Source organism: Lactuca sativa, chromosome 9, assembly GCF_002870075.4.
Source record: "Lactuca sativa cultivar Salinas chromosome 9, Lsat_Salinas_v11, whole genome shotgun sequence".
Taxonomy (NCBI): Eukaryota; Viridiplantae; Streptophyta; class Magnoliopsida; order Asterales; family Asteraceae; genus Lactuca; species Lactuca sativa.
Genome location: NC_056631.2, coordinates 50977508 through 51001477, shown reverse-complemented (window position 1 = coordinate 51001477; position 23970 = coordinate 50977508). Strand labels below are relative to the sequence as shown.

Here is a 23970-nt window from a genome sequence, read left to right as displayed (position 1 = left end):
CATTCATCTCCTCCAACTCCTATATTAAAATTAACAAATTATAGTTATTAACGAAAGACACCTTAAAATTTAATTATTAAAATTGTAACTGTGATATATATAATAACCTTGTGGTCTTCAATATCACCAAAAACATTTTCATTTGTATTATTTTATTCATCCCTTCATCTTTTACAACCTACATTTTGAACTATAAAATATGAACAAAAATTTTCAAATATATTAATAAATTCTAAAAAAATGTAGCGTGTAACTAACCGGTTGATCAAAATTTGTTTGGAATCTTGCAGGCTCCTCAAAACTGATGCTATTCCATAGATCTTCATTATTGACTTCTTCAACAAACACCTCAGTATGTTCTCGGTTCATAAACACATGTTGCTCCAGTGCACGTACCGTTTCAACACCTCCTCTAGGCTGGGTTTCCCATTACGCCCACCTCTACCGTGAGAGCGACCACTAGACGACATACTAGATGAAGATTCGTCTTGTCTCCTAAAATTGTCCTGTACTGGGGATGGAACCGATTTCCATTCATCATATACATACTCTTGAAATGACATATAATAACAAGATGTCATCTCATCATCACTCGGTGACATTTTATTTCTTGGTCGCTTTGCCTCCTAAAAATTGAACATATTAAAAATGCATATAAAAGTATAATAATGAATTTTATTGAAAACAATTTTTTTTTTTATAAAACTGTGTCTTTGAAAAAATCTTGTTCACATAAACCCATTTCAATTTTTTTGTGCCACTCCATCGTTTCATTCGAGGCATGTTTCTATTTTTTCTCAATACAAATCCAAAGGCACGAACACCCGGAAGGATCTCATATATCCATATCTACAATTTTTACAATTATAGTAATAAAAGTTAAAATTAAAATAACTAACATAACACTAAAACCATTTAAATATAAATAATTTTTTATACCCTAAATGGAGCCGTAAATCCTGAGACGGAGTATTTTAAAGTTTGACGACACTCAGGCAGTGATAAATATTTATTTATCTTGTGCCACGTATCCCCACGATTGTCATAAGTAAAATCTCATAAATAGCTACCCAAGCAAAACTAACTAAACAAAAAAATATTAGTTATAATATAAATTAACATTAATAATATGCAACTTTCAAAGTAAACAAAAAATACTTGTTCCAAACATTCAAATTCTATGTAAAAAAAAAACCAATCTTGTGGCACCCGATCATTTATTTCTTTTCCCAAAAAACCTTCACACAAAATGTATATCAAACATACTCTAACTGCATCAGCATCGCCAACTTTCTAAGAATGGATGATTTAAAATAAACTTTTCAGGTCACCGATTTTCACCGAACTATTTGTATGGTTCGGAAATAAACGTTCACGCAATAAACATCTTTTTTTACTACTAACTATTTTTTCTGATAATTTTTTCCCGATATTTTTAGGATACTCGCCAAAATTCAACCCGGTTGTCAAACAAAATTTTTCTGGGCCATATACAATTTTCGTATCACCCACTCTAAAATATAACTGTTTTATTCCATCTGGAGATAAAACAGCGTCCAGCTATATCTGATGAAGAAACATCTTGACGAAACATCTTGCAGAACAGTAATCCATCCCCTTGTAAACGAGGGACGTCCAACAAGTAACCAAATATTGTTTATCTAAAACTATCACGTCTGATATCATCTAACACATCAAATACTTCCCATATGTTACACCCCGATCCTTTTAGTTCATAATAACTTTAACATTTAAATTATTAGAATCATGTTGCATGAAAAACAATAACATATTAGAAACTAAACAACTATTTCATATTAAAATATCATATTACTAAATGCAATCATAATCCAACATTCAAATTACAAACATAAACAATGCAAAAACCAACATTTAATCAATAATTTATATATTTACGTTGAAAAACAACATACTATAACAAATTTTTAATTTAAACGACAACTATATACAATTTTCCAAGTTATACGACAAGTATACAAACGATTTTTAACTTTCATATTAAATAAAATAACATATTCTAACCATAGTATAACATTTTTTCAACTTAAATGACAAATATATATAAATTTTCAAGTTATACGACAAATATACAAACGACTATTGTAAACATATTGTAAACTTTATTATAACCATTTTTCAAGTTATACAATCACTTATATGATAAGTATATACAAATTTTCAAGTTATACAACAACTATACAAACGACAAATAACATATTTTAACCATGCTATATCAATTTATCAACTTAAACCACTAACCAAACATATTGTAAACATCATTGTAACAATTTATTTAACTTTGAACTTAAAAAAAATAACATATTCTAACCATTTTACTTAATATACAACTAGTCAATGCACATTCTATGCAGTCTATAATTGTACATTCATACAACCACTAACAAAATAGCTTTAAAACTTCAATTTTACTAATAAATCATATTAAAACTATCAAATACAACAAAATTACCCAATCACAAACAATATGATTTCATTTTTTTTACACTAACTAATACAATAAATAATAAAGACATATACTAAAAAAATGTTAATTAAAACATAAAAAGAGTTAAAATGTAACAATATTTTTGGGATTGTTGAAAAAATCGTCCATTTTCTTCAAGAAATCGTCACAGGGAATCGCTGAGAGAGAGAGAGAGAAAGTTTTTCTATATTGAAGAGTGAAAAATGAAGGGAAAAAATGGTTTTATACTTTTTTTTTTTCATAAAATCGCAGGGGAAACACGAAAATCGCAGATGGGATATTCCATCTGCGAAGGTACAAGTGCCTAAAGCACAGCTGTGCTTTAGGCGCTTGTACCTTCACAGAGGGAATGACAAAATCGCAGATGGGTCATTTCCATCTGCGATTTTAGTGGTTATTTTTGCAATTTTTATTTTTTTTTGGCTAAATGTGTAAGGTACTTAGTGTATTTGACTAATTTTGTAATTATCTCTTTAATTTTTTTCTTCAAACTTTAGAAGCAATTAACAATATAATATTATATATTAGGTTAAATACAATATATAATTAAAAATATACTAAAATATATAAATCATAATTATCTATAAATAAAATATAATATTGATATATTTTAAATGTATATATAAACTTATCAAATAAAGTATATTTGTGATTAGTGGAGGTAGTTGATAAATAATCAAAATATTAAATTATTAGTTGTGTATTATTATATATTGTATATCCTATTGTATTTGGTCCATTCTTGTATTATGTAAGTGTATATATTTGTGTTTAATGAAAGAGATCATTCATAGCAAAATACCAAATCATATGGTATCATTATGACATGTTTTATAGAGCATTATGGCATACTCTATTGACCTTCGATCATCATGACAAGCTCATCTTTGTCTGACAAACCCTCCTCCACCATTAATATTAAACATGTTGTTTCGCTTGATCTTGAGTTGGACCACATGAATTACGACGTCTAGCGCAAATTATTTGAGATCCACTATATTGGATATGGGGTGGTAAATCATCTTCAACCTCCTATCGACACTCCCAAACCATCCACTCCTGCTACCAACGACAAGTCAGTCATCTCCATCGATTTTGAAGAATGGAAAAGGTTGGATCCTATCATTAAATCTTGGTTATATGGTTCTCTTACAACATCTCTTCTCTACTTGGACTTTAAGAAAAATGCACAACATATGAAATTTGGCAAAATATTGAAAATTTCTTCCATGATAACACGGAAAATAAGGTTATTCACCTACAAAATGAGCTCCGTAATATCACAATGGGCGATTTGTCCACGACTGATTAATGCAACCGGGTAAAATCTTTGGTTGATCTTCTCGAAAATATGGACTTTGAGGTACCAAACATTAATCTTGTTGGATACATGTTGAATGGTTTGCATAAAAATTATAGATATATTGCCATCACCATTTCTCATAAAAAACCAATTCCTTCTTTTTTGGAGGTCCGATCTATTCTTGTATGTTAGGAACAAAAAACGATTTAGGATGAATATCGCCAATCTTCCATTACTCACTCGGATCATACTTCATCTCCCACTGTGCTCACCATCAAATCCTCTTATCACAACAATAATCAATGTGGTGGATTTTGTGGTGGACGTGGGGGTCGAAACAACCATGGTGGACGAGGTTGTCGTGGTCCGCAACCATACCTTGGAGGACAACTATAACAACGCCATCAAAATGGTCACCAATCTTCTCGTGATACAAACCCATCATGTTGGGCTTTTGGCTTGTATCAAACAGCTCCACAACCGGGCCTTCTCCCCACTCCTGCCTTGCCTGTAGCCCAACAACAACCTCTGCCAGGTGGGCCTCGATAGAATCCAACCCATCACCATATTTTTGGATTAGTGTAATCAACCTTTGGGTCCCTAACAACTCCATAAGCTTTTCCCCAACAAGCTTTCAACATTAATCATCATGCATCCATGCCTCAACAGGCCACCTTACTTCCCGAGATGTTCAACACCATGTCCTTAAATTACCCTGGACACGGTGACTGGTACATGGACACTAGCACCACTTCTCATCTTCATGCTGATGTAGGTATACTCAAGTCTATGTCTGATAAAATTATTAATTCATCTTCATCTATTTTAGTGGTGAAGGATCCTCAATTCCTATCTCAGAAGTCGGTAATACCATCCTTTCTCAACCAAATCCTTATCTTACTTTACACCTTAAAAACATTTTGATCACTCGCCAATTATTAAAAATCTTATTTATGTTTGTCGTCTCAATAATGAAAATATATGTGCTATTAAATTTGACCCTTTTGTTTTTTTGTGAAGGATTTTCAAACAAAACAAATTCTCATGCAATGTGATAGCACCAATGACCTCTACCTTGTCACCACTCTGACTCCTCAAGCCTTCATCTCCATGTCTCTATTTCTTTGGCACCAACATACCGGTCACCCCGATCATCATGTCTTCCAACATTTAGCTGATAATCATTTAATTTCATGTCCATGTCTCATTTTCTTTGGGTCTATCCTCTTTGATATTTTCACTAATTTTTTACACTTTCGATCATATGTCAAAAATCAATTTAAAACTGATATCAAATATTTTTCAGTGTGACAACAATAATGAATACAACAACAAAAACTTAATTTCACTCTCTATTTGTGGAACACGACATTCACATGCGTTCCTCATGCTCTCATACCTCTTAACAAAAGGGAAAATTTGAATGCATGCTTCACAGAATAAACAATCTCATGCGCACTCTCTTATTTCATGACGATCTTCCACCACTGTATTGGGTTAAAGCTCTTCACATGGCAACATACTTATTAAATATCCTTCCCACCACCTTACAAAATGACACTCTGTTTCATAGACTCTTTTAGAAACAACCATCATATTCTCACTTATGCATGTACAAGCGTCTATGCTTTCCTCATATTGTCACTCCTCACAAGTTATCTCCCAAACCCACTCTTTGCATCTTTCTTGGCTATCCTACAAGCCACAAAGGATATCGGGGTCCTAATCTTCATACTAAACAAATTATTCTGGCCCAGCATGTTGTCTTTGACGAATTGGTTTTTCCTTTTGGGTCTGTGACACCTAACTCTCCTCCATCCTACTCTTTCCTTGATCATGTCACAACTCCCCTATAGACAAGTCTCCACCACCTTTGCATGACAGCCCGCCCTCCGTTGAGACATGATCTCCTCACAAGACTATCTCTCCATCTATGTTTTATCCTACCAATGTAGCTTCCTCATATGTAGCATCTCATATGGATTTTGTTCCTACATTAACGACACTTCTTATGTCACCAATAAGGGCTATCCCGAATGCATCCTCTTCTCCTTCTCCTAGCGGTACTCAAACTCATGCCACTCCTCCTTCTTCTCCTTCCCCTATTCACACCTAACATCCAATGCAAACTTGTAGCAAATGGAGCATTTTCAAGGCTATACAAAAACTCAAACTTCATGTTGACTCCTCCTCCTCTATTTCTAAAACTTACTCTCAAGCATTTAAGGATCCAAACTGATGGGTTTTATAGGTTACAAGAACTATATGCTTGCAGAATTTCACTTAACACTTAAGGGCACATGCAACCTAAATCATCTATGTCATATACTTTGAATGCAACATACTATGAACAACAAAAACTAACATGAACCCTAATTGAAAAACCTAGTATAATCAAAACACAAGAATTAGGGTTGCATACCTTTGATTTGTTGTAGTAATTAAACCACTTTAATCCTTCCTTTGAAGAGCTTGGAAAGCTTGCACCAAAGGTATGATGCATCTAATGGCTCACACGCAAACCCTAGAACTAGAAGAGAATTAAGGAGAGAGGAGAAGCAATAGAATTTAGTTCATAAGCTTCTAGGAAAGAATATGCATGAATTGGAGTGCCCCAAGGGTTCTACTTATAGTTTAGGTAACTTAGGGACCAAACAATATTTGAATGAATTTAATCCCAATCCAAATCCTTTCCATATATGCATCCAAGAGGCCCGTGGAAACCCCAAAGAGGCTCCCAAAACCGTCCTCTATTGGATGGTTCTAGAATTGTCTATTTGGTTCAAATATTGAACAATTACAATTCACCACTTGCACCTTTAATTAATTCCAATTAATCTCAAATTAATTCCAGATTAATTCTGATTAATAGTTAATTCATTCTAGTTGATTTTTTATTAATTTATTAACCTTATAAATTAACAAATCAATTGTTTAATTATTGATCTCATATTAATTTATTAAACACATAATAAATTAACAAATCAACTATCTATTTCCAGTTAATATATTAATCATATAATATATTAACAAATCATTTCCTCATAATTTCCAATTAGTTTATTAATAATATAATAAACTAATAAATCACCATTCTCTCTATAATTGTCATTCTAATAAAGTTCTAGTTAAGAGGGAAACCCAAAAATGACTTTGTTTCTAATTACAAGAATATACCAATTTAGTTATTGGCTTAGACACCTTAATCCAATAGTCTCATACTTGGAGAAGTCTGTAACTACAATTTCAAGTATAAAACTTGAACTAAATAGCAAAGAGTGTTTTCCAAAGCCACTGTCGAACTTTGATTCAAATGAAACGTTGGAGAGATAGTGAAACTGCATGGAGTTCCATTATCTATTGTTTTAGATCAGGATAGTCGCTTTACGTTGACATTTTGGGGTAGCTTCCAACGAGAAATGGGTACTCGAGTATTATTGAGCACAACATACCATACACAAACAGATGAGCGAAGTGAACAGACAATACAGACCTTGAAATACATGTTATGGTCGTGTGTTATTGATTTTGGAGGGTCTTGGGAAACTCATTTGTCGTTAATTGAGTTTGCATATAACAGTACCTACCACACGAGTATAAAAGTCACACCATATGAGGCACTGTACGGTAGCAAGTGTAGAACTCCATTATGTTGGAATGAGGTGGGGGAGAAACAGTTGGTTGGACCTGAACTTGTTCAACAAACTACCGACAAAATCCAGGCGATTAGGGATAACATTAAGGTTGCTCAGGATCGGCAGAAAAGTTATGTAGACAAGCAAAGAAAGCCAATAGTGTTTCGGGTTGGTGATAAAGTTATGTTAAAAGTGTCCCCATGGAAGGGTGTTGTGCGTGTTGGTAAGCGAGGGAAGTTAAGTCCTCGCTATGTTGGACCCTTCATAATAAAGGAACGGGTTGGAGAGGTGGCCTATCGATTGGAGCTACCAAGGGAAATGCAGGGAATTCATATCACATTCCACGTCTCTAATCTAAAGAAGTGTCTAGTGGATGATGCCATGGAAGTTCCACTTCAAGAAATTATAGTTGATGAGAAGGTACATTATATGGAAGAGCCTGTCGTAATTATAGATCGAAATGTCAGGAAGTTAAGGAGTGTGGAGATACCACTGGTGAAAGTTCAGTGGAAGTATCATAAAGGTCCACATGTGACATGAGAAACCGAGCGAGATATAAAGACTAAATACTCTCATTTATTTGCTTAACTCAAATTCCGAGGACAAATTTTTTCTAAGAAGGGAAGTTTGTGATAACTCAAATTTAAAATATATAAATATATATGTAATTAGATTACATTATTTTAATGAAATGATTAATTCAAGGATTAATGAGTTAATTAGTAGAGAGTTATGAGGTTTAATGTCCAAAACCGTCACCTTCATTGTGGCAGTAAAATTCAAGCAACTGAGAGGGCTCCTTCAGCTTTAGAGTTAGGCATTATATATAGCTTGAGAAATCGAGTGAGAAACCCATTGGAATTGAAGAAAAAGACGAGGAATCATGAGAGAAACGGGGTGTGCAAGTTTTCGAAGATTTTCGAAGTGTCTCTTGAAATTAAGGTATGATCACGCGATTAAGCTTGATATAGTAGCTTAGGTAGATGTATATGCATGATAAACGTATTTTGGTTCAACCTACTGTCTCAATTCGATCAAACCAGTAGCAATTTGATAAAAATCTTAATTTTGGAACTTTTGGTATAATGAACCCTGAAATTCGTATGGTTGTGAATTTATTTGTTAAATTTTAATGATAATATGTCACCGAGAAGTGGAGTTGCTTAATGGTGATTTACAATTAATTTTACAAGATTTTTCAAAGCTTTCCGGTTGTTTAAAAATGACAGAAAAGAAAGACAAAAAAACGAAGTTTCCGAGTGGAAGAAAGTTAATCCGACCGAGTATGGTACATATGTGGGTCAATCGTGTGTCATACCTTTTAGAAAAAAAAAAAGAATTTATTATTATTAATAGTTTATTTTCCTTAGAAACATTTTTTTTATTTAAGTGTTTTCAAATTGGGGTACACATTATTTTCTTTTCAAGTATTCAGAAAATACAACATTAGTCTCTGAACTTTTGAAGTTACAGACTTTAACATAGTTCGGTTTTAGCACTGCACTTTGATAATTATATAGTTCGGTTTTAGCACTGCACTTTGATAATTATATAGTTCAAAATAATTTTGGATATTATGAATGACACCCTCAAATATTTTAACATCACTTATTTATTAATCATTCTAGAGCTTTTTTTGTAAAGGGAAGTATTATAATATCTAAATGACATTTTCTAAAATGGTTATTACACATATCATAATTAACGTAAATTGCTAATTACAAGTCGTTGAATGATACATGTTGATGCTTGAACCAAAATGAAAATATAGAATGTTTTATAGGATTATAGCCTTAAAATTACTTGTTGGTGGAATGTAGGGTGTGGGTAGCGCGACAAGCTCTGGTTAAGTCATAAAAACCAATAAGGTGAGCTTCGTGTGAATTTTATGGTTACTTACATGAAAAGTTGTTTTTATATTATTGCAATTACATGTTACCGTTGTTATTACTATAGATATTTATGTAGACTTTATTAACTATTTCATGTAAAATGGTGAAAAGGGTGGATGACATATGTATCGGGAACAAGTGTATTAACTACATAGTTTTATTATTATTTGTCAGTCCGCGGCAGAGAGTTTGCGCTCTGATTAATTAGCCGTAAATATATTTGTTGTGCCCGGTGGAGGGACTTGTACCCTGGAAATGACGGTAGTTTCCTAATGTATCACCAGGGTGGAAAGAAATGAAAAGAATTATATTTGATAAATTGTTGCACTTGTTTTTATTATGCATGAAAATCATAAACTCACTAAGCCTTAGGCTTACCCATTATAATTTTTAAATGCACGTAAACCAAGAAATAATGTAGCAAATGACAGCGAGAACGAAAGGGATAAAACTTAAACTTGAAGAAGGCGATAAGTTTTGATGAGGACATAACGCACCAAATATTTATTTAAATTTCTATTTACTTCCCTATTATTATTAATAATCACATTAGTATTTGAATTTTCCATTTTTAGAGGTTTCTGAGACCATATGAAGATAATAATTATATTTGAAATTTGGTGCTTTGCATTGCACAAACCATAGTAGACGGTCGCCGATAAAATAAAATAAAAAAAAGGATTTATCCTTACGTACTTCAAACTCACGTGTATCTCTCCCTCACCGTTCACACGACGACTCTTCCTCCTCAATTGATTACACCATCTACGACTAAGTTATCTTCTTCCATCATCTGTCATTCATTTCCTGGTGAATGGTGGAGCCGGAGCAAACCGGAGCAACTTTGGATAACGCAAAAATCATTCATCTCAAGACTCAAATTCATCTTTGTTGTTTGTTTGTTCGTCTAGTTGACCTTGATATAATTCATTTCTATTTGGTTTAGCAATTTCAAATTAAATTTCTTTTAGGCTTAATTTATATTTATTAATTATATGTTTTTGTAAATTTGTATTTTTTCTTTGTTTAAGTTTTTCGAACTGAAGAAAAAAAATGCCGGAAATTTTTTAAGGTAGCCGGCGTCAATGATTGTGAAGGTGAAAATTTTAGAAAGTAAATAAAATATTAACAAAAAATGGATATAGAAAGATAGAAACGCAACAAAATTAGTTTACTATATTTCGTTAATTATTTTCAAAACAACTAGTAATTAGTAAATATTTTTGAAAAATACCACCTCTTGAAATAAAACTCTAACGCATACTTTGTTCAAATCCATTTTAAGGGATTTTGCTCAAAACGAGCCTCAATCATACCAATATATTTTCTCTGTCATGTATTATATCCTTGAGTAAATTACACGAATGGTCCCTATGGTTTGGGGTAATTTGCAAGCTTGGTCCCTAACTTATTATTTTAATTCGGAAGGTCCCTACTGTTTGTTTTTATTACACGCTTGGTCCCTACTGTTTGTGTTTGTTACACGCTTGGTCCCTGTCTTAACTAAAAAGACTATTATTTAAATAGAAAAAAATAGTGGGTTTTGTAAGGTAAGGTGATGGGGTGGGGTTGGAGGTGTATTTATTTAAAAAAATTAAAAAATCAATGGCAAAAATGGTCTTTTTAAGTAAGACAGGGACCAAACACGTAACAAAAGCAAACATTAGGGACCTTCCGAGTTAAAAAAATAAGTTAGGGACCAAACGCGCAAATTACCCTAAACCATAGGGACCATTCGTGTAATTTACTCTATATCCTTTAGTCGGAGTGTAATTTTTATTTTATTTATTTATTTATTTATTTTTATAAAGAAAACAATGCTTTTCTAAAAATTTCTTTTGTATTCACATTGAACAAAACTCTAGAATAAGTGCAACCTTTTCCCAACAAAGTCAATACCTTTAAGTCGTTTTTTACTAATGATGTTGATTAAAAAGCAATTTGTTTCTTTGAATCTAGAATCACAATCACTACAACAATCCATTTAAATTTAAGAAAACGCAATAACAGTAAAAGAGTTTAAGAACAGAACGCAGTAATTTCCAATTTAAAACAAATATAACAATTACCGCCATCTCAAATTCCACAGAAGGCATAAAGTATACCGAATATAATCACAAATACACATAGCAATTATGTTGCATCATGCCAACCAGATTTTACAGTCATCTTCGGAAACGTTAATAAACAAATATATATAACGTAAATAATTGGAGCTTAATGATAGTCACCATGTCTCGGCTGAAAACCTGATTTTGAGTAAATCATTGACCAAGGTCCGGTGCACCAGATCCCGGCCCTTGATAAGTGTTTGGATCAATGAGGATCCTCCTGCACCATGAGGCCACATACACTTCAAACGGAAAACTGCTTAATGATTACTTTAAATAATCAACAATAATTAAAGATACAAAAGAATTATTCCGTACATACCTTGAGTTGTAGAGGAGGTCTTTAAATCTTCTGTTTCAATTGAGAAGAGGCTTGAAATCAACAAGATGCAAAAAAAAACAGACATGAGTTTGAAATCCATCTCTTCACTGCAACAAATTCTTGTGCGTGTGAGTTTATATATTTCTTCCAAACTTGTATGGTATATATATATATATATATATATATATATATATATATATATATATATATATATATATATATATATATATATATATATATATATATATATATATATATATATATATATATATATATAGTTGGGTTATTATGAGAACTTAAAATTTTGCGGCAACTTGCAAACGTCTGTTTGTGGTCACATTGACCGCGAACGTAGATCATGCATATATATATATATATATATATATATATATATATATATATATATATATATATATATATATATATATATATATATATATATATATATATATATATATATATATATATATATAAAAACACTAAATTTTTATTTAAAAAACATATTAAGCACTCATAAAACCATACAAAAAACAATACATAAAACTTAAAATACGATTAATATATTTGATACGTTAAGAAACATAACAAAATTCTTACTTCTTTATACAACAAAACAAACTTCTTCAACTCTTCACAACTCTTCAACTTTTCATATTTGAATCACAAGTCAATGTATTTTTTGTAGATAAATCTTTCCTTGTATACTAGCAACTAGTTTATACCCTGTGGGAACCACGGGTTATAAAATTAATTAAACTTTCATAATAAAAATTTATAATTATTAATCAATTATTTTAAATAAATTATTAATTAAGAGATATATCAATTTTTTAAAGTTATTATAACTTCAAATTTAACATATAATTATAAAAAGTAAATTTGAATTTTGAAATAAGTTGCTTAATATATCTACATGACACATGACATAATATTAATGAGGAGTTATATTAGAGTGACACTTGGCAAAAAAAGATTAAAACTACTCATTTATTAGAATAGAGATATGGCTAGATATGTATAAATAAAGGGAAATATAAAAAGTCATTAGTAAATGACATTAATTTGAGAAACATGAAAATTCATTTAGTTAAGTAATTATAAGAAATAAATTTAAAACTTTTGGGTGGTTGTTATTAATTGGTTGAAAATTGAGAGTTTTTGGGGGTTTAAAATGATATATCTTAACCTATATTTATTTGGATGGCCTACTTTTTAAATTTTATAAAGATAAAGATATAGATAAATATAAATTTAAATACTTGATTAGATCAAGACAGTGGATACTTGGACCCTCTAGACGGCCCACGTCGAACCCGCCCAAGGCTCATCATATTGGAGTAAATTGTGGAACATTATGCATATCTTAGGTGTGTTAATTTTTGAACTTTTAACTAACTATATGTAATTTTACACATCAAACATTAGACTCGTCTATAAGATAACCAAACATTTATTGATCATCCAAGTTATATTTTAATTGTATCTTCAAAAGAAACACAATTCGTGTTTTTTTTGAACTGACAAATACAAATATATAGTCTACTCCCACTACAAAAAAAATGACAATTAGTGATGAAAAAGAAATGGTCACTAACAATAGAAAGCGCCGTCACTAAATGATTTAGTGACCAAACTTCTAGTTGTCACTTTTCGTCACTATAGGTCGGCCACAAAAGTTGATTAGTGACCAAAATATAAAAGTGGTCAGTAATTAGTGACAAAAATATACCGGTCACTAAATCTGTGACGACCTGTTTCGTCACCAATGTTGTCACTAATCAATGAAAATCATCACTGATTTCTCTAATCGGTGAACAATAAAATTCGTCACTATTTTTCCATTCAGTGACCATAAAAAGTGGTCACTGGTTTACCAACTTAGTGACAATAGAAAGTAGTCACTGATTCTAGTTGTTATTTATTGCATCTAACCCATTTAAGTAATTGGCATGGAAATATTTAAATGACTAAAAGGTAAACACACACACACACACACACACACACACACATATATATATATATATATATATATATATATATATATATATATATTCAGATATATACAATACATAAATGACTAAAAGGTAAAATGATAAGCATAAACTGTTCTCAAATTTAAACAAAATCCATAATATACAATACATAAATGACTAAAAGGTAAAAACATATATATTCACCTTTGTATAAAGTAGGATTATACATGATATTCAAAGAAGATGGATTCAGCCTCTTCTTTACCATGAAAATATAAAAAGATTACATCAATCTATAAACATATGTAGAAGTAGTCAATCACCTTCTCATATTTAGATTCAACAAACTTTGACTTCTTGTCCATTGGCATTATTCCCTCCTGAAATCAATCAATAATTCAAATTAAATCAAGAAATTCAAATGTTCTTTTATGTTAAGTCTCACATTTGTGTAAGATTTGGTTAAGAGTTCTTCCAAAGCATCAAGGTTGCTATCCCATCTTGATTGAGTCAAACAAATAGCAATATTTTCATTAAAACCAAGAGTTCCTTAAAATAATGCAATCTCTTGTGCACTATATCCTAACAACCATTGTGATCTAATTTGGTGATTGATGGAAGGCTGTTAAGCAAACATTAGTAAGAATTAGGAATTGGGAGCAGCATACATGTGAAGTGGTTATGAGAAAAATTGGGAATAATAAAGAACCAATGTTTCCTGTGAATACATCTGTGTCCAGTAAGGTAGATTGGATTAGGTACAAACTTGATAAGACAATACACATATGTCTTAAATTTTTATCATTTCAATCTTGACACAATAAATGGGATTAATCATCCTATTTAAGCTAATCATATCAATTAATTACTATGTTTCTTAAACCAAGAATACCTAAATATGGTAAAAGTTAACAAGTGTGATAGTTAAGATGTGATATTGATTGTCAGATGCATCTTATTTATGTATATTTGTGCTAATTACATTGGATACTGTCAACTATAATATTTCATGTATGCATTTAGGTATAATTGTTTAATTTACACGTTAAAGCAAGATCAATAGTTACAAAAAATTAAACACAAACCCAAGAAGTGCACCTGGTGAAAAAAATGCAAGGGTCGTGTATTCTACCACAATCATTTTCTCCGCTTCATACCCTCCCCACAAAACAGGATCTTGGACATTCTGCACGAACATCACATTGGTCAAGGACATCTTAGTCATTTAGCTAAAAGTCTATTTCAAATGATTTTTAAGCATATGTAATACATATTTGTGCAAAAGGATTGCTCTAATTCAAGGGTATATAAGATAAGTCGAGAGTACCGAAGCACTTTGTAACACCTGTTAGCTTTCCAATAAAAACTTTAGAACTAAAAACTCCTTCCAAATGATTGAAACACATTGCAATCTCTTCATCATCAAATTCTTGAAGGGTGTTATAAATAAACAGATTAGCATCGGGTAGAGTATCCACCTAACAAAATATAGTATAAATTTTAGCCATATACAGAAAATTACCTGATGTTTGTATTCTCCTTTCTCCTTAATTTAATAAAAACCTCAAATAAAGTGGAAACAGCTGAAGTCTTGGAGAGCTTCCTGAAATTCAAATAGCAAGGTAAAACCTTTAATATGACATACTACCAAGGATGGTAAAATGATGAGCTTATGATTAAATGTAACCGATAACACAAAGATGCTTAAAATTTTCTTATAGAAGGTACAAAGTTCTAATTAGAAAATTCTTCAAATTTAGTAAAACTACCTAATTTATATGAAGTTTTAATCTAAATATTCTCCAATTTAGAAAAAAGGCCTAGATTATATGAGGTTTGAATCATAAAATCCGTCCTACTACAAGCTTCATACCTGGAGCGACTTATTCCATTTTTCAACAAAAGACCGTCGATTTCAGAACTCTGTGTCTTTCATTGTTATGCTTGATGTTAGGTAGAGACGGCTGATTGTGGAAACAATAATGGTGATGATGTTGATGATAGGAAAGATATGGAGATAAGTCGAGAGTTTACGCTTACTATAAAAGAAAGAGCACTAATTTCGAGAAAAGCTACGAGATGACTAACTTGTACGTCGAAGCTATTGTGTTGCACTCTAATTAGAAAAGTGCCGACTAATGAAGAAATCCGTCACGCAGTGTGTGGTTGTAGCGGTCGATAAACATCAAGCATCGAGTGATTAAATTGGACCAACGATGTCCGCCATGACGGAGCATGGTACGGGGAGGATGGTGACGCCAGTATGAGCTAAGTCTGAGGCGAGAAGCTGCTTGCAAAAGGATCTATTGTTGCCGTCTGATCCATCGGAGGGTTGTGAAGGTGCAACCACTGGATCCTCCGATATATTCCAATCTAACGGCGCAAAAGAACAAAGAGACATGTGAAAGATGATAGAGAGGGGGTGAGACTGGAGACATAGCGAGGTCCATAGACGGTAGGCCGGAGAGGGTGGAGAGCGTCGGTGGACCGGAAAGAGAGGTGCGCCTGCGTCGATTTAGGGCTAATTATGTCAATATTTTACGAGAACTAATTGTTGCGATTCAAAATTTGTGTTTATTTAATTTCTTTTAATGGTTTTGAAAGGTTTGTGAGTTGGGTCGGATAGTGTATGTTCTAATGGGATCAGTTTCATGGGTCGGGTCTTGTTGATAGATACCTGGTGATGTAGGGATGTTTCTATACAAAGTGGATGAAATATTTTTTTAAGAAATTAAAGATGGGTGATATTTATAATTAAATAAAAAGAATATCTAAATAAAATATTGTGAAATTCGTAAGGTTTTCGGAGTGTGACAAGTATGTAAGTGGTGGATTTTACAATTGTCAACTTCAGGGATCGCTATATTATTGTCATTTTTTAAAGCCAGTGACCACTAGTTTTGGTCACTAATTGTTTTTTTAATTTTTAATTTAGTAGCCATTATTTTTGTCACAAATTGTCTTTTATTTTGCATTTCAGTGACCACTAAGTGGTCATAGTTTATCCGCATAACACATAGTGTTTAGGTGGTTTCGAATAGTTAGTGACCACTATTTTTGGTAATTCAACCTCCAATGCAGTGACTATTATTTTTTGTCACTAAGCCTCTAAAACAATGACCATTATTTTTAGTCACTAATACTTGTTATGATATCAAAAAACATATATCTTAATTTTATTCACGGTTTAGTGACTGATTTAGTGACGACAACATAGTATTGGTCATTAAATTTGTAGGATTACCAAATTTAGTGACGACTTAATATATGGTGACTAAATGATGCTATTATTGACCAAATTTTAGGTCGTCACTAAAATATTGGTCACTAATAAATATGGATGGCAAAAAAGCTCGAACCCGACAGGGAAACCCGAAACCCGATCATTTCGAGTCGGGTAACGGGTCGTTATCGGGATTTTTATTGGGTTCGGGCAGGGAGTGGATTATATATATATATATATATATATATATATATATATATATATATATATATATATATATATATATATATATATATATATATATATATATCCTAAACCAACACCAAATTCCACATATGTCACAACGAGACTTAAACCCTCAACCTCTCAGAGGGAGAGCACTCACTACCTGATACCGCTGGGTTAGAAGCCTTTTGGTACACCACACGAATGATGTGTCCAAGTAAAAATCAAACTCTTGTGAAATACATGGGGTTTGAATACTATTTGGAGGAGACTATAAACAACAGTCATTGGTCTTCATGTATGGCTCCCAAACTGTCCCTACATCCGAAGGTGACAACAATAAGAAAGTCTACCAGGCTGGAAAATTTGTATGTGGAAGATTAGACACCGCGAGTCTCAAAAGTAGGCCTGGCAATCGTGTCGTGTTCGGGTTGGCGTGTCGCGGGTTAGCGGGTTGGCGTGTCAAAATATGTCAACCCAAACACAACCCATTTAAATATACAGGTCACGGGTTGGCGGGTCACGGGTTGGCGGGTTTGGAACATAAACCCATATATGACCCACCAACCCATTTATTTAAATGGGTTCACAAGTTGGCGGGTTCGTGGGTCAGATTTGGGTTCATGGGTCCGAATTTTACATATTTAAGTCTTAAACATCCTAATGAATATTAAAAACATTCATAGAAACATGTTACAAACTTAGCTTTATAGGTTACGACTTATGACATTAGACCATTCACCACGAGTCATAATGTCAAAACAGTCAAATGGTTTATGAATAAATGGTATATTTTTGTAATACTTATTAAATATTAATACTTGATACATAAATACATTTAAAAATAAAATATTTTTTTTATTAAGAATATAAACGGGTTGGCGGGTCAACCTGTTTATTTTTTGAGAAACCCATATATGACCCGTTTAATAAACAGGTTGGCGGGTTGAAAAACTCAACCCAAACCCATTTATTTCGTGTCGTGTCGCGGGTCGTGTCGCGTGTCGTGTCGAGAATTGACAGCCCTACTCAAAAGTCAATGACGTCAACGCATATGTGTTTTATATTTTCTGTTCAATGCCCTGCCAATATAAATTACACCAAACAACTTTAACCCATAACCACAAAGCATGGCACCTCTGACCATCAAGAAGGCCTTCTCTTCAGTCATATTCTTAGTTGCAACAGTTTTCTCTACCCTATATATAGCTTCCAGTTCGTCGGATGAAGTTGATGCTCTCCTAAGATGGAAAGCAACCCTCCATAGCCAAAATAGTGACCTCCTTTTACCTTCGTGGATAGATCTCCATCACAATTCTTCTGTTCAGAGAACGGTATCTCCATGCAACTGGTATGGAGTTTCGTGCAATGCTGATGGGAGCATACAGGGTTTGAACCTTTCTTCTTCTGGTTTAAATGGTACCCTTGATCAGTTCTCATTTTCTTCGTTTCCCAATCTTACATACTTTGAGCTTAGTTTAAACTACTTTTCTGGTATCATCCCACCTGAAGTCCGTTATATTTCAAAAGTTGACTATCTTGATTTTGCTTTCAATAATTTCTCTGGAATAATCCCACCCGAAATCGGACAGTTGAGTTCACTTGTCGCCCTTCACTTGTTCAATAATCAGTTTAATGGTTCAATTCCAAAATCAATATGCCAGATGAAGTTCCTTTCAGAGCTTGCTCTGAGCGGCAACCATCTTTATGGTTCAATTCCTACATGTTTGGGTGAGTTATCGAAACTGAGTTATATTGGTCTCGATAGGAATAATATGTCTGGTCCCATTCCTTATGAACTGGGAAATCTTTCTGATCTAAGGCGGCTTTATATGTACAACAACTCTCTGACTGGGTCTATCCCCACGACTTTTGTCAATCTGAAAAAACTAATTGTCTTACGTCTAGATAATAATCAGCTGAATGGAACAATCCCTATTGAAATAGGTAAGTTGGCGTCACTTGAAAGCTTGGAGCTACAATATAACCAGCTCAGTGGTCCGATTCCTCACTCATTAGGTGAACTGAAATCCCTTAATCTTCTTCGTCTCTTCAGTAACCAACTTTCTGGTCCCCTTCCGCACGAGTTAGGAAATTTGATATTCCTTTCTATTCTGGAATTGAGCGAAAATAAACTCAACGGTTCCATTCCAAATTCGTTTGGTAACCTACAAAATTTAAAAATTTTGAATCTCCAGAATAATCAATTTTCTGGTCCTATACCACAAGAGTTAGGGAAACTACAGTTGGTTCAGATAGAGATTAGCGAGAACAGCTTTTCTGGCAACTTGCCGGATAAAATCTGCAATGGGGGGAAACTTGAAAGGCTACTTGTTGGTTATAATAATCTGTCTGGTCCAATTCCTAAAAGCTTGTACAACTGCTCAAGCTTGATCCGGCTACGTTTTGATGGTAACCAGCTCACTGGAAATATCTCCGAGAGCTTTGGTATCTATCCAAACCTTAATTACATCAGCCTCAATGACAACAAGCTTTATGGGGAACTCTCCAACAACTGGAGTAAGTGCAAAAATTTAACCAACATCGAGATGGGAGGGAATCGAGTCAGTGGCAAAATACCTGCTTCTCTTGGAAACACTCCGCAATTAATGTCACTTGATCTTTCTTCCAATGATTTAGTAGGAGAGATACCACAAGAATTTGGGCGTTTGACTGCCTTGTGGAAACTTGTTTTAAGTAACAACCAACTTTCCGGTGGTATACCTCCAGAACTAGGATCATTTGCTGAACTTTCATACCTTGATCTGTCCACCAATAAGTTGAATGGGCCCATTCCCTCTTCCCTCGGGGGTTGCACAAAACTTTTTCACTTAAACTTGAGTAACAACCAATTTACACATGAGATCCCAGCACAAATAGGTAAATTGATTCAGCTGTCAGATCTAGATCTGAGTCACAATTCACTCACCGCAGAGATACCTTCAGCACTTTCAAGTCTGAGTAGTTTAGAGAATCTCAATCTTTCGCACAATAAACTCTCTGGTAATATTCCCAAAAGCTTTGAACAAATGAATGGGTTGCGGAGCATTGATCTATCGTACAATGAGTTGCAAGGTCCCATTCCCAATAGCATAGGCTTTAGGAATATATCGATAGAAGAATTACAAGGGAATAAAGGTTTGTGTGGTAATGTTACTGGCTTAGAACAATGTGCATCAGCAAGTGGGAGCGCCAACCGGAACCACAAACTTGCACTGATGATTTCACTTCCTCTTCTTGGAGGGCTTTTACTTGGTGGTCTCATAGGGATGCTCATCTTCTTTAGTCAGAGAAAGAGAAAATCATCAACGCAACTAGTAGTCGAGGAAGGGAAACATCGTGAAGATTTCTTTTCGATTTCAGATTTTGATGGAAGGGATACTTATGACGAAATCCTGAAGGCAACTGAGGAGTTCAATGGAGCATATTGCATCGGGAAAGGTGGATGCGGAAGTGTGTATAAAGCACAGTTGGCATCAGGTGATGTAGTTGCTGTGAAGCGACTCCACTCATCTTCGGCCATTGTCAACCACAATGATTTTGTGAATGAGATAAAAGCATTGACAAGAATAAGGCACCGCAACATTGTGAAACTACATGGCTACTGTGCACACGCTCAAAACTCGTTTTTGGTTTATGAGTATCTTCAAGGGGGTAGTCTAGCTGACATCTTGAGGAATGAGGCTGCTCCAACGTTGGATTGGATGCAGAGGATGAACATTATCAAAGGTGTTGCTCATGCTTTGTCGTATATGCATCACGATTGTTCACCCCCAATCGTTCACCGAGACATATCAAGCAAAAATATTTTGCTTGATTCCGAGTACGAAGCTTGTGTTTCAGATTTTGGTACGTCCAAGATTTTGAATAAAAACTCATCTAATCGGAGTAACCTCGCAGGAACTTTTGGATACATTGCACCAGGTAATTACTTATATGCCTTCTACGATGTAGCTAGTAAGAATAAAAAAACCATATGGTTCATATAGAAATTTTTCTATATAAATTCAAACTTTTTTAACATAGGTCCCTAAAAATTTCCAATAGAAATGTTAAATAAATAAAAAAAAACAATAGATGGATCGTAGGACCCACATTGCTTATAGGTGGTAGCCTTGCCCTGGTTGTAGTCACCAATCGATACAACGATAATCTTAAGAATGAGGTTCATTCCTTTAATATTGTTTGCAGAACTTGCGTATACAATGAAGGTTACAGAAAAGTGTGATGTATATAGCTTTGGAGTTCTAACATTGGAAATCATCAAAGGGGAGCATCCAGGCGATCTTGTTACTTCACTAACATTTGCATCGGACAAAAAGACAGACCTCAAAGATTTGATGGATCATCGTCTTCCGATTCCCCACCCGGAAATAAAAAGGGTTCTAACATCCATCATGATCCTAGCAATAAGATGTGTGAAATCAAACCCCAAAATGAGGCCAACAATGTATGATGTTTCTCAGCAAATTGCAATGGTTCATTTGTAACATGTCGTTTAAGAGTGACGACATTTAGCATTGTTTTTTCATATTTGGTTTCAGTTTATGGTATTGTGATACTACATTTCAGTTCCTCGAATTCAGTTACGACAGTGAATGGTGTTAAAGATCATCACTAGCCCAATAAAACAAATATTATTTAGAAGACTTTAGCTTGTTCTAGAATGCTCTAGAAGATTCTAGAACATTATGGAAGACTATGGAAGACTCTGGAATATACCGGAAGAGTCTAGAATACTCTAGAACGACATGGAAGACCCTGGAAGGATATGGATCATTCTAGAAGACACTGGAGCAACCTAGACCTCTCCAGAACATGGTAGAACGTTTAGAAACATATGGAAGCATGTAGAGTATGTTAGATAGTTCTAGAGTTATCTAGTATGTAGTAAGTGTATGCTAGTATCTAGAACCTTCCTAAGAGGCCTATAAATAGGTATGGAGCTCATTTGCTCCAAACCATCCAAGAAAGCCTCAAAGAAAGCAAAGTGTGTAGTAGTCTCACAAAGTGTAAGTTCTCCTTAAGTGTCTTAATAAAAGTCTTGTTGTTTCCCATATAAAAGAGTCGTGTTCAACAATCTGGTATCAGAGCAAGGTTTCTTGATAGTGAGAACGAGTGATTCTCGTTGTATCGTGAGTAGTTTGTGACTCTGCAAGTTTAGTATCGAAACTAGCTTGTTTGGTATTACCGAGGTACTGCCAACATGATGGGTGATCTCCAAGTCGTCGGAGGAATCAAGAAACTCAACAACAGCAACTACAAAACGTGGGAAACATGTATGAAGTCCTACTTACAAGGACAAGATCTATGGGAGGTCGTTGGTGGAAGCGAAACTACGCCACCAGAGGAAGACGTTAATGGTGCTTTACGTAAATGGAAAATCAAAGCAGGCAAAACAATGTTTGCCTTGAAGACCACAATCGAAGAAGAGATGTTGGAGCATATTCGGGATGAGAACACCCCGAAAGAAGCTTGGGATACGTTTGTGACGCTTTTCTCAAAGAAGAATGATACGAGACTACAACTTTTGGAGAACGAGCTATTATCAATCTCACAACGTGACATGACGATTGCTCAATATTTCCACAAGGTCAAGTCGATATGTCGGGAGATTACTGAACTAGATCCGCAATCCGTCATTGCAGAAGCTCGAATGAAGAGGATCATTATCCATGGACTGAGGCCGGAATATAGAAGCTTTGTTACTGCTGTACAAGGATGGCCCGCTCAACCATCACTTGTAGAGTTTGAGAATTTGCTGGCTAGCCAAGAAGCTATGGCTAAGCAAATGGGAGGCATCATGCTGAAGAGTGAAGAAGAAGCACTCTACACAAGTAAAAGTCGGAGGAATTTTAAGCCACCTCCTAAAGAAGGATACAAAAATGCTGACAAAGGGAAGAGTCAACCAGGAACCTCACAACCATGGAGATCTCAAAAGACCGACAATAAGAGTTCTCGGGGGAGGAGGTTCGAAGGCAACTGCAACAACTGTGGAAAGTGGGGCTACATGTCCAAGGATTGTTGGTTAAAGAAAAAGTCTGTGGAAAGCAATGTAGTAACTTCCAAAAAGGAAATAGAGGATGAATGGGATGCTGAGGCATTATGTGCCATAGAAGAAAATGAGTTGGCACTCATGACAATGATGGGAGAGCGTATCAACTATGAAAATGACTGGATCATTGATTCAGGATGCTCCAATCACATGACTGGCGATCAGAACAAACTACAAGACGTGAAGGAGTACAAAGGGAGTCGCATGGTACTTACAGCCAACAATGCACGACTTCCAATTGCTCAGATTGGAAAAACGACGATCATGCTTGGTAATAAATCTGACATGGTGTCACTACATAATGTGTATCACGTGCCAGGTATGAAGAAGAACTTGTTGTCAGTATCGCAACTAACATCGTCAGGCAACTACGTCTTGTTTGGCCCACAAGATGTGAAGGTCTATCAAGATCTTAAAATATCAGAAACGCCAACAACGGAAGGACGAAGAGTGGAGTCCGTTTATGTGCTCTCCGCAGAGTCTGCCTATGTAGATAAGACTCGTAAGAATGAGACAGCAGATCTATGGCATGCATGGCTGGGACATGTTGGTTATCACAAGTTGAAGGTAATAATAGAGAAATCCATGCTCAATGGCTTACCTCAACTTGAAGTTAAAACAGATGTTGTTTGTGCTGGATGTCAGTATGGTAAAGCTCATCAATTACCATACAAGGAGTCAAATTTTAGAGCAAAGAAGCCACTAGAGTTAATTCACTCAGATGT

The 23970-nt window shown here is 34.2% G+C and overlaps 1 protein-coding gene and 1 long non-coding RNA gene across 2 annotated transcripts; one reads left to right on the top strand and one right to left on the bottom strand.

Annotated features, from left to right (window-relative positions):
* Positions 1 to 11354: 11354 nt before the first annotated feature.
* On the bottom strand, positions 11355 to 11933 carry LOC111921332 (uncharacterized). The gene is made up of 2 exons (XR_002860147.2): positions 11770 to 11933; positions 11355 to 11689 (listed from the first exon to the last, which is right to left on the bottom strand). It is a non-coding gene; the product is annotated as an uncharacterized LOC111921332 (long non-coding RNA).
* Positions 11934 to 18318: 6385 nt separating this feature from the next.
* LOC111921259 (MDIS1-interacting receptor like kinase 2) lies at positions 18319 to 22233 on the top strand. Its single transcript, XM_023916833.3, has 2 exons — positions 18319 to 21114; positions 21382 to 22233. Exons 1-2 carry the CDS (start codon positions 18321 to 18323, stop codon positions 21678 to 21680), a joined length of 3093 nt encoding a protein of 1030 aa, XP_023772601.1. The 5' UTR covers positions 18319 to 18320; the 3' UTR covers positions 21681 to 22233.
* Positions 22234 to 23970: the final 1737 nt, after the last annotated feature.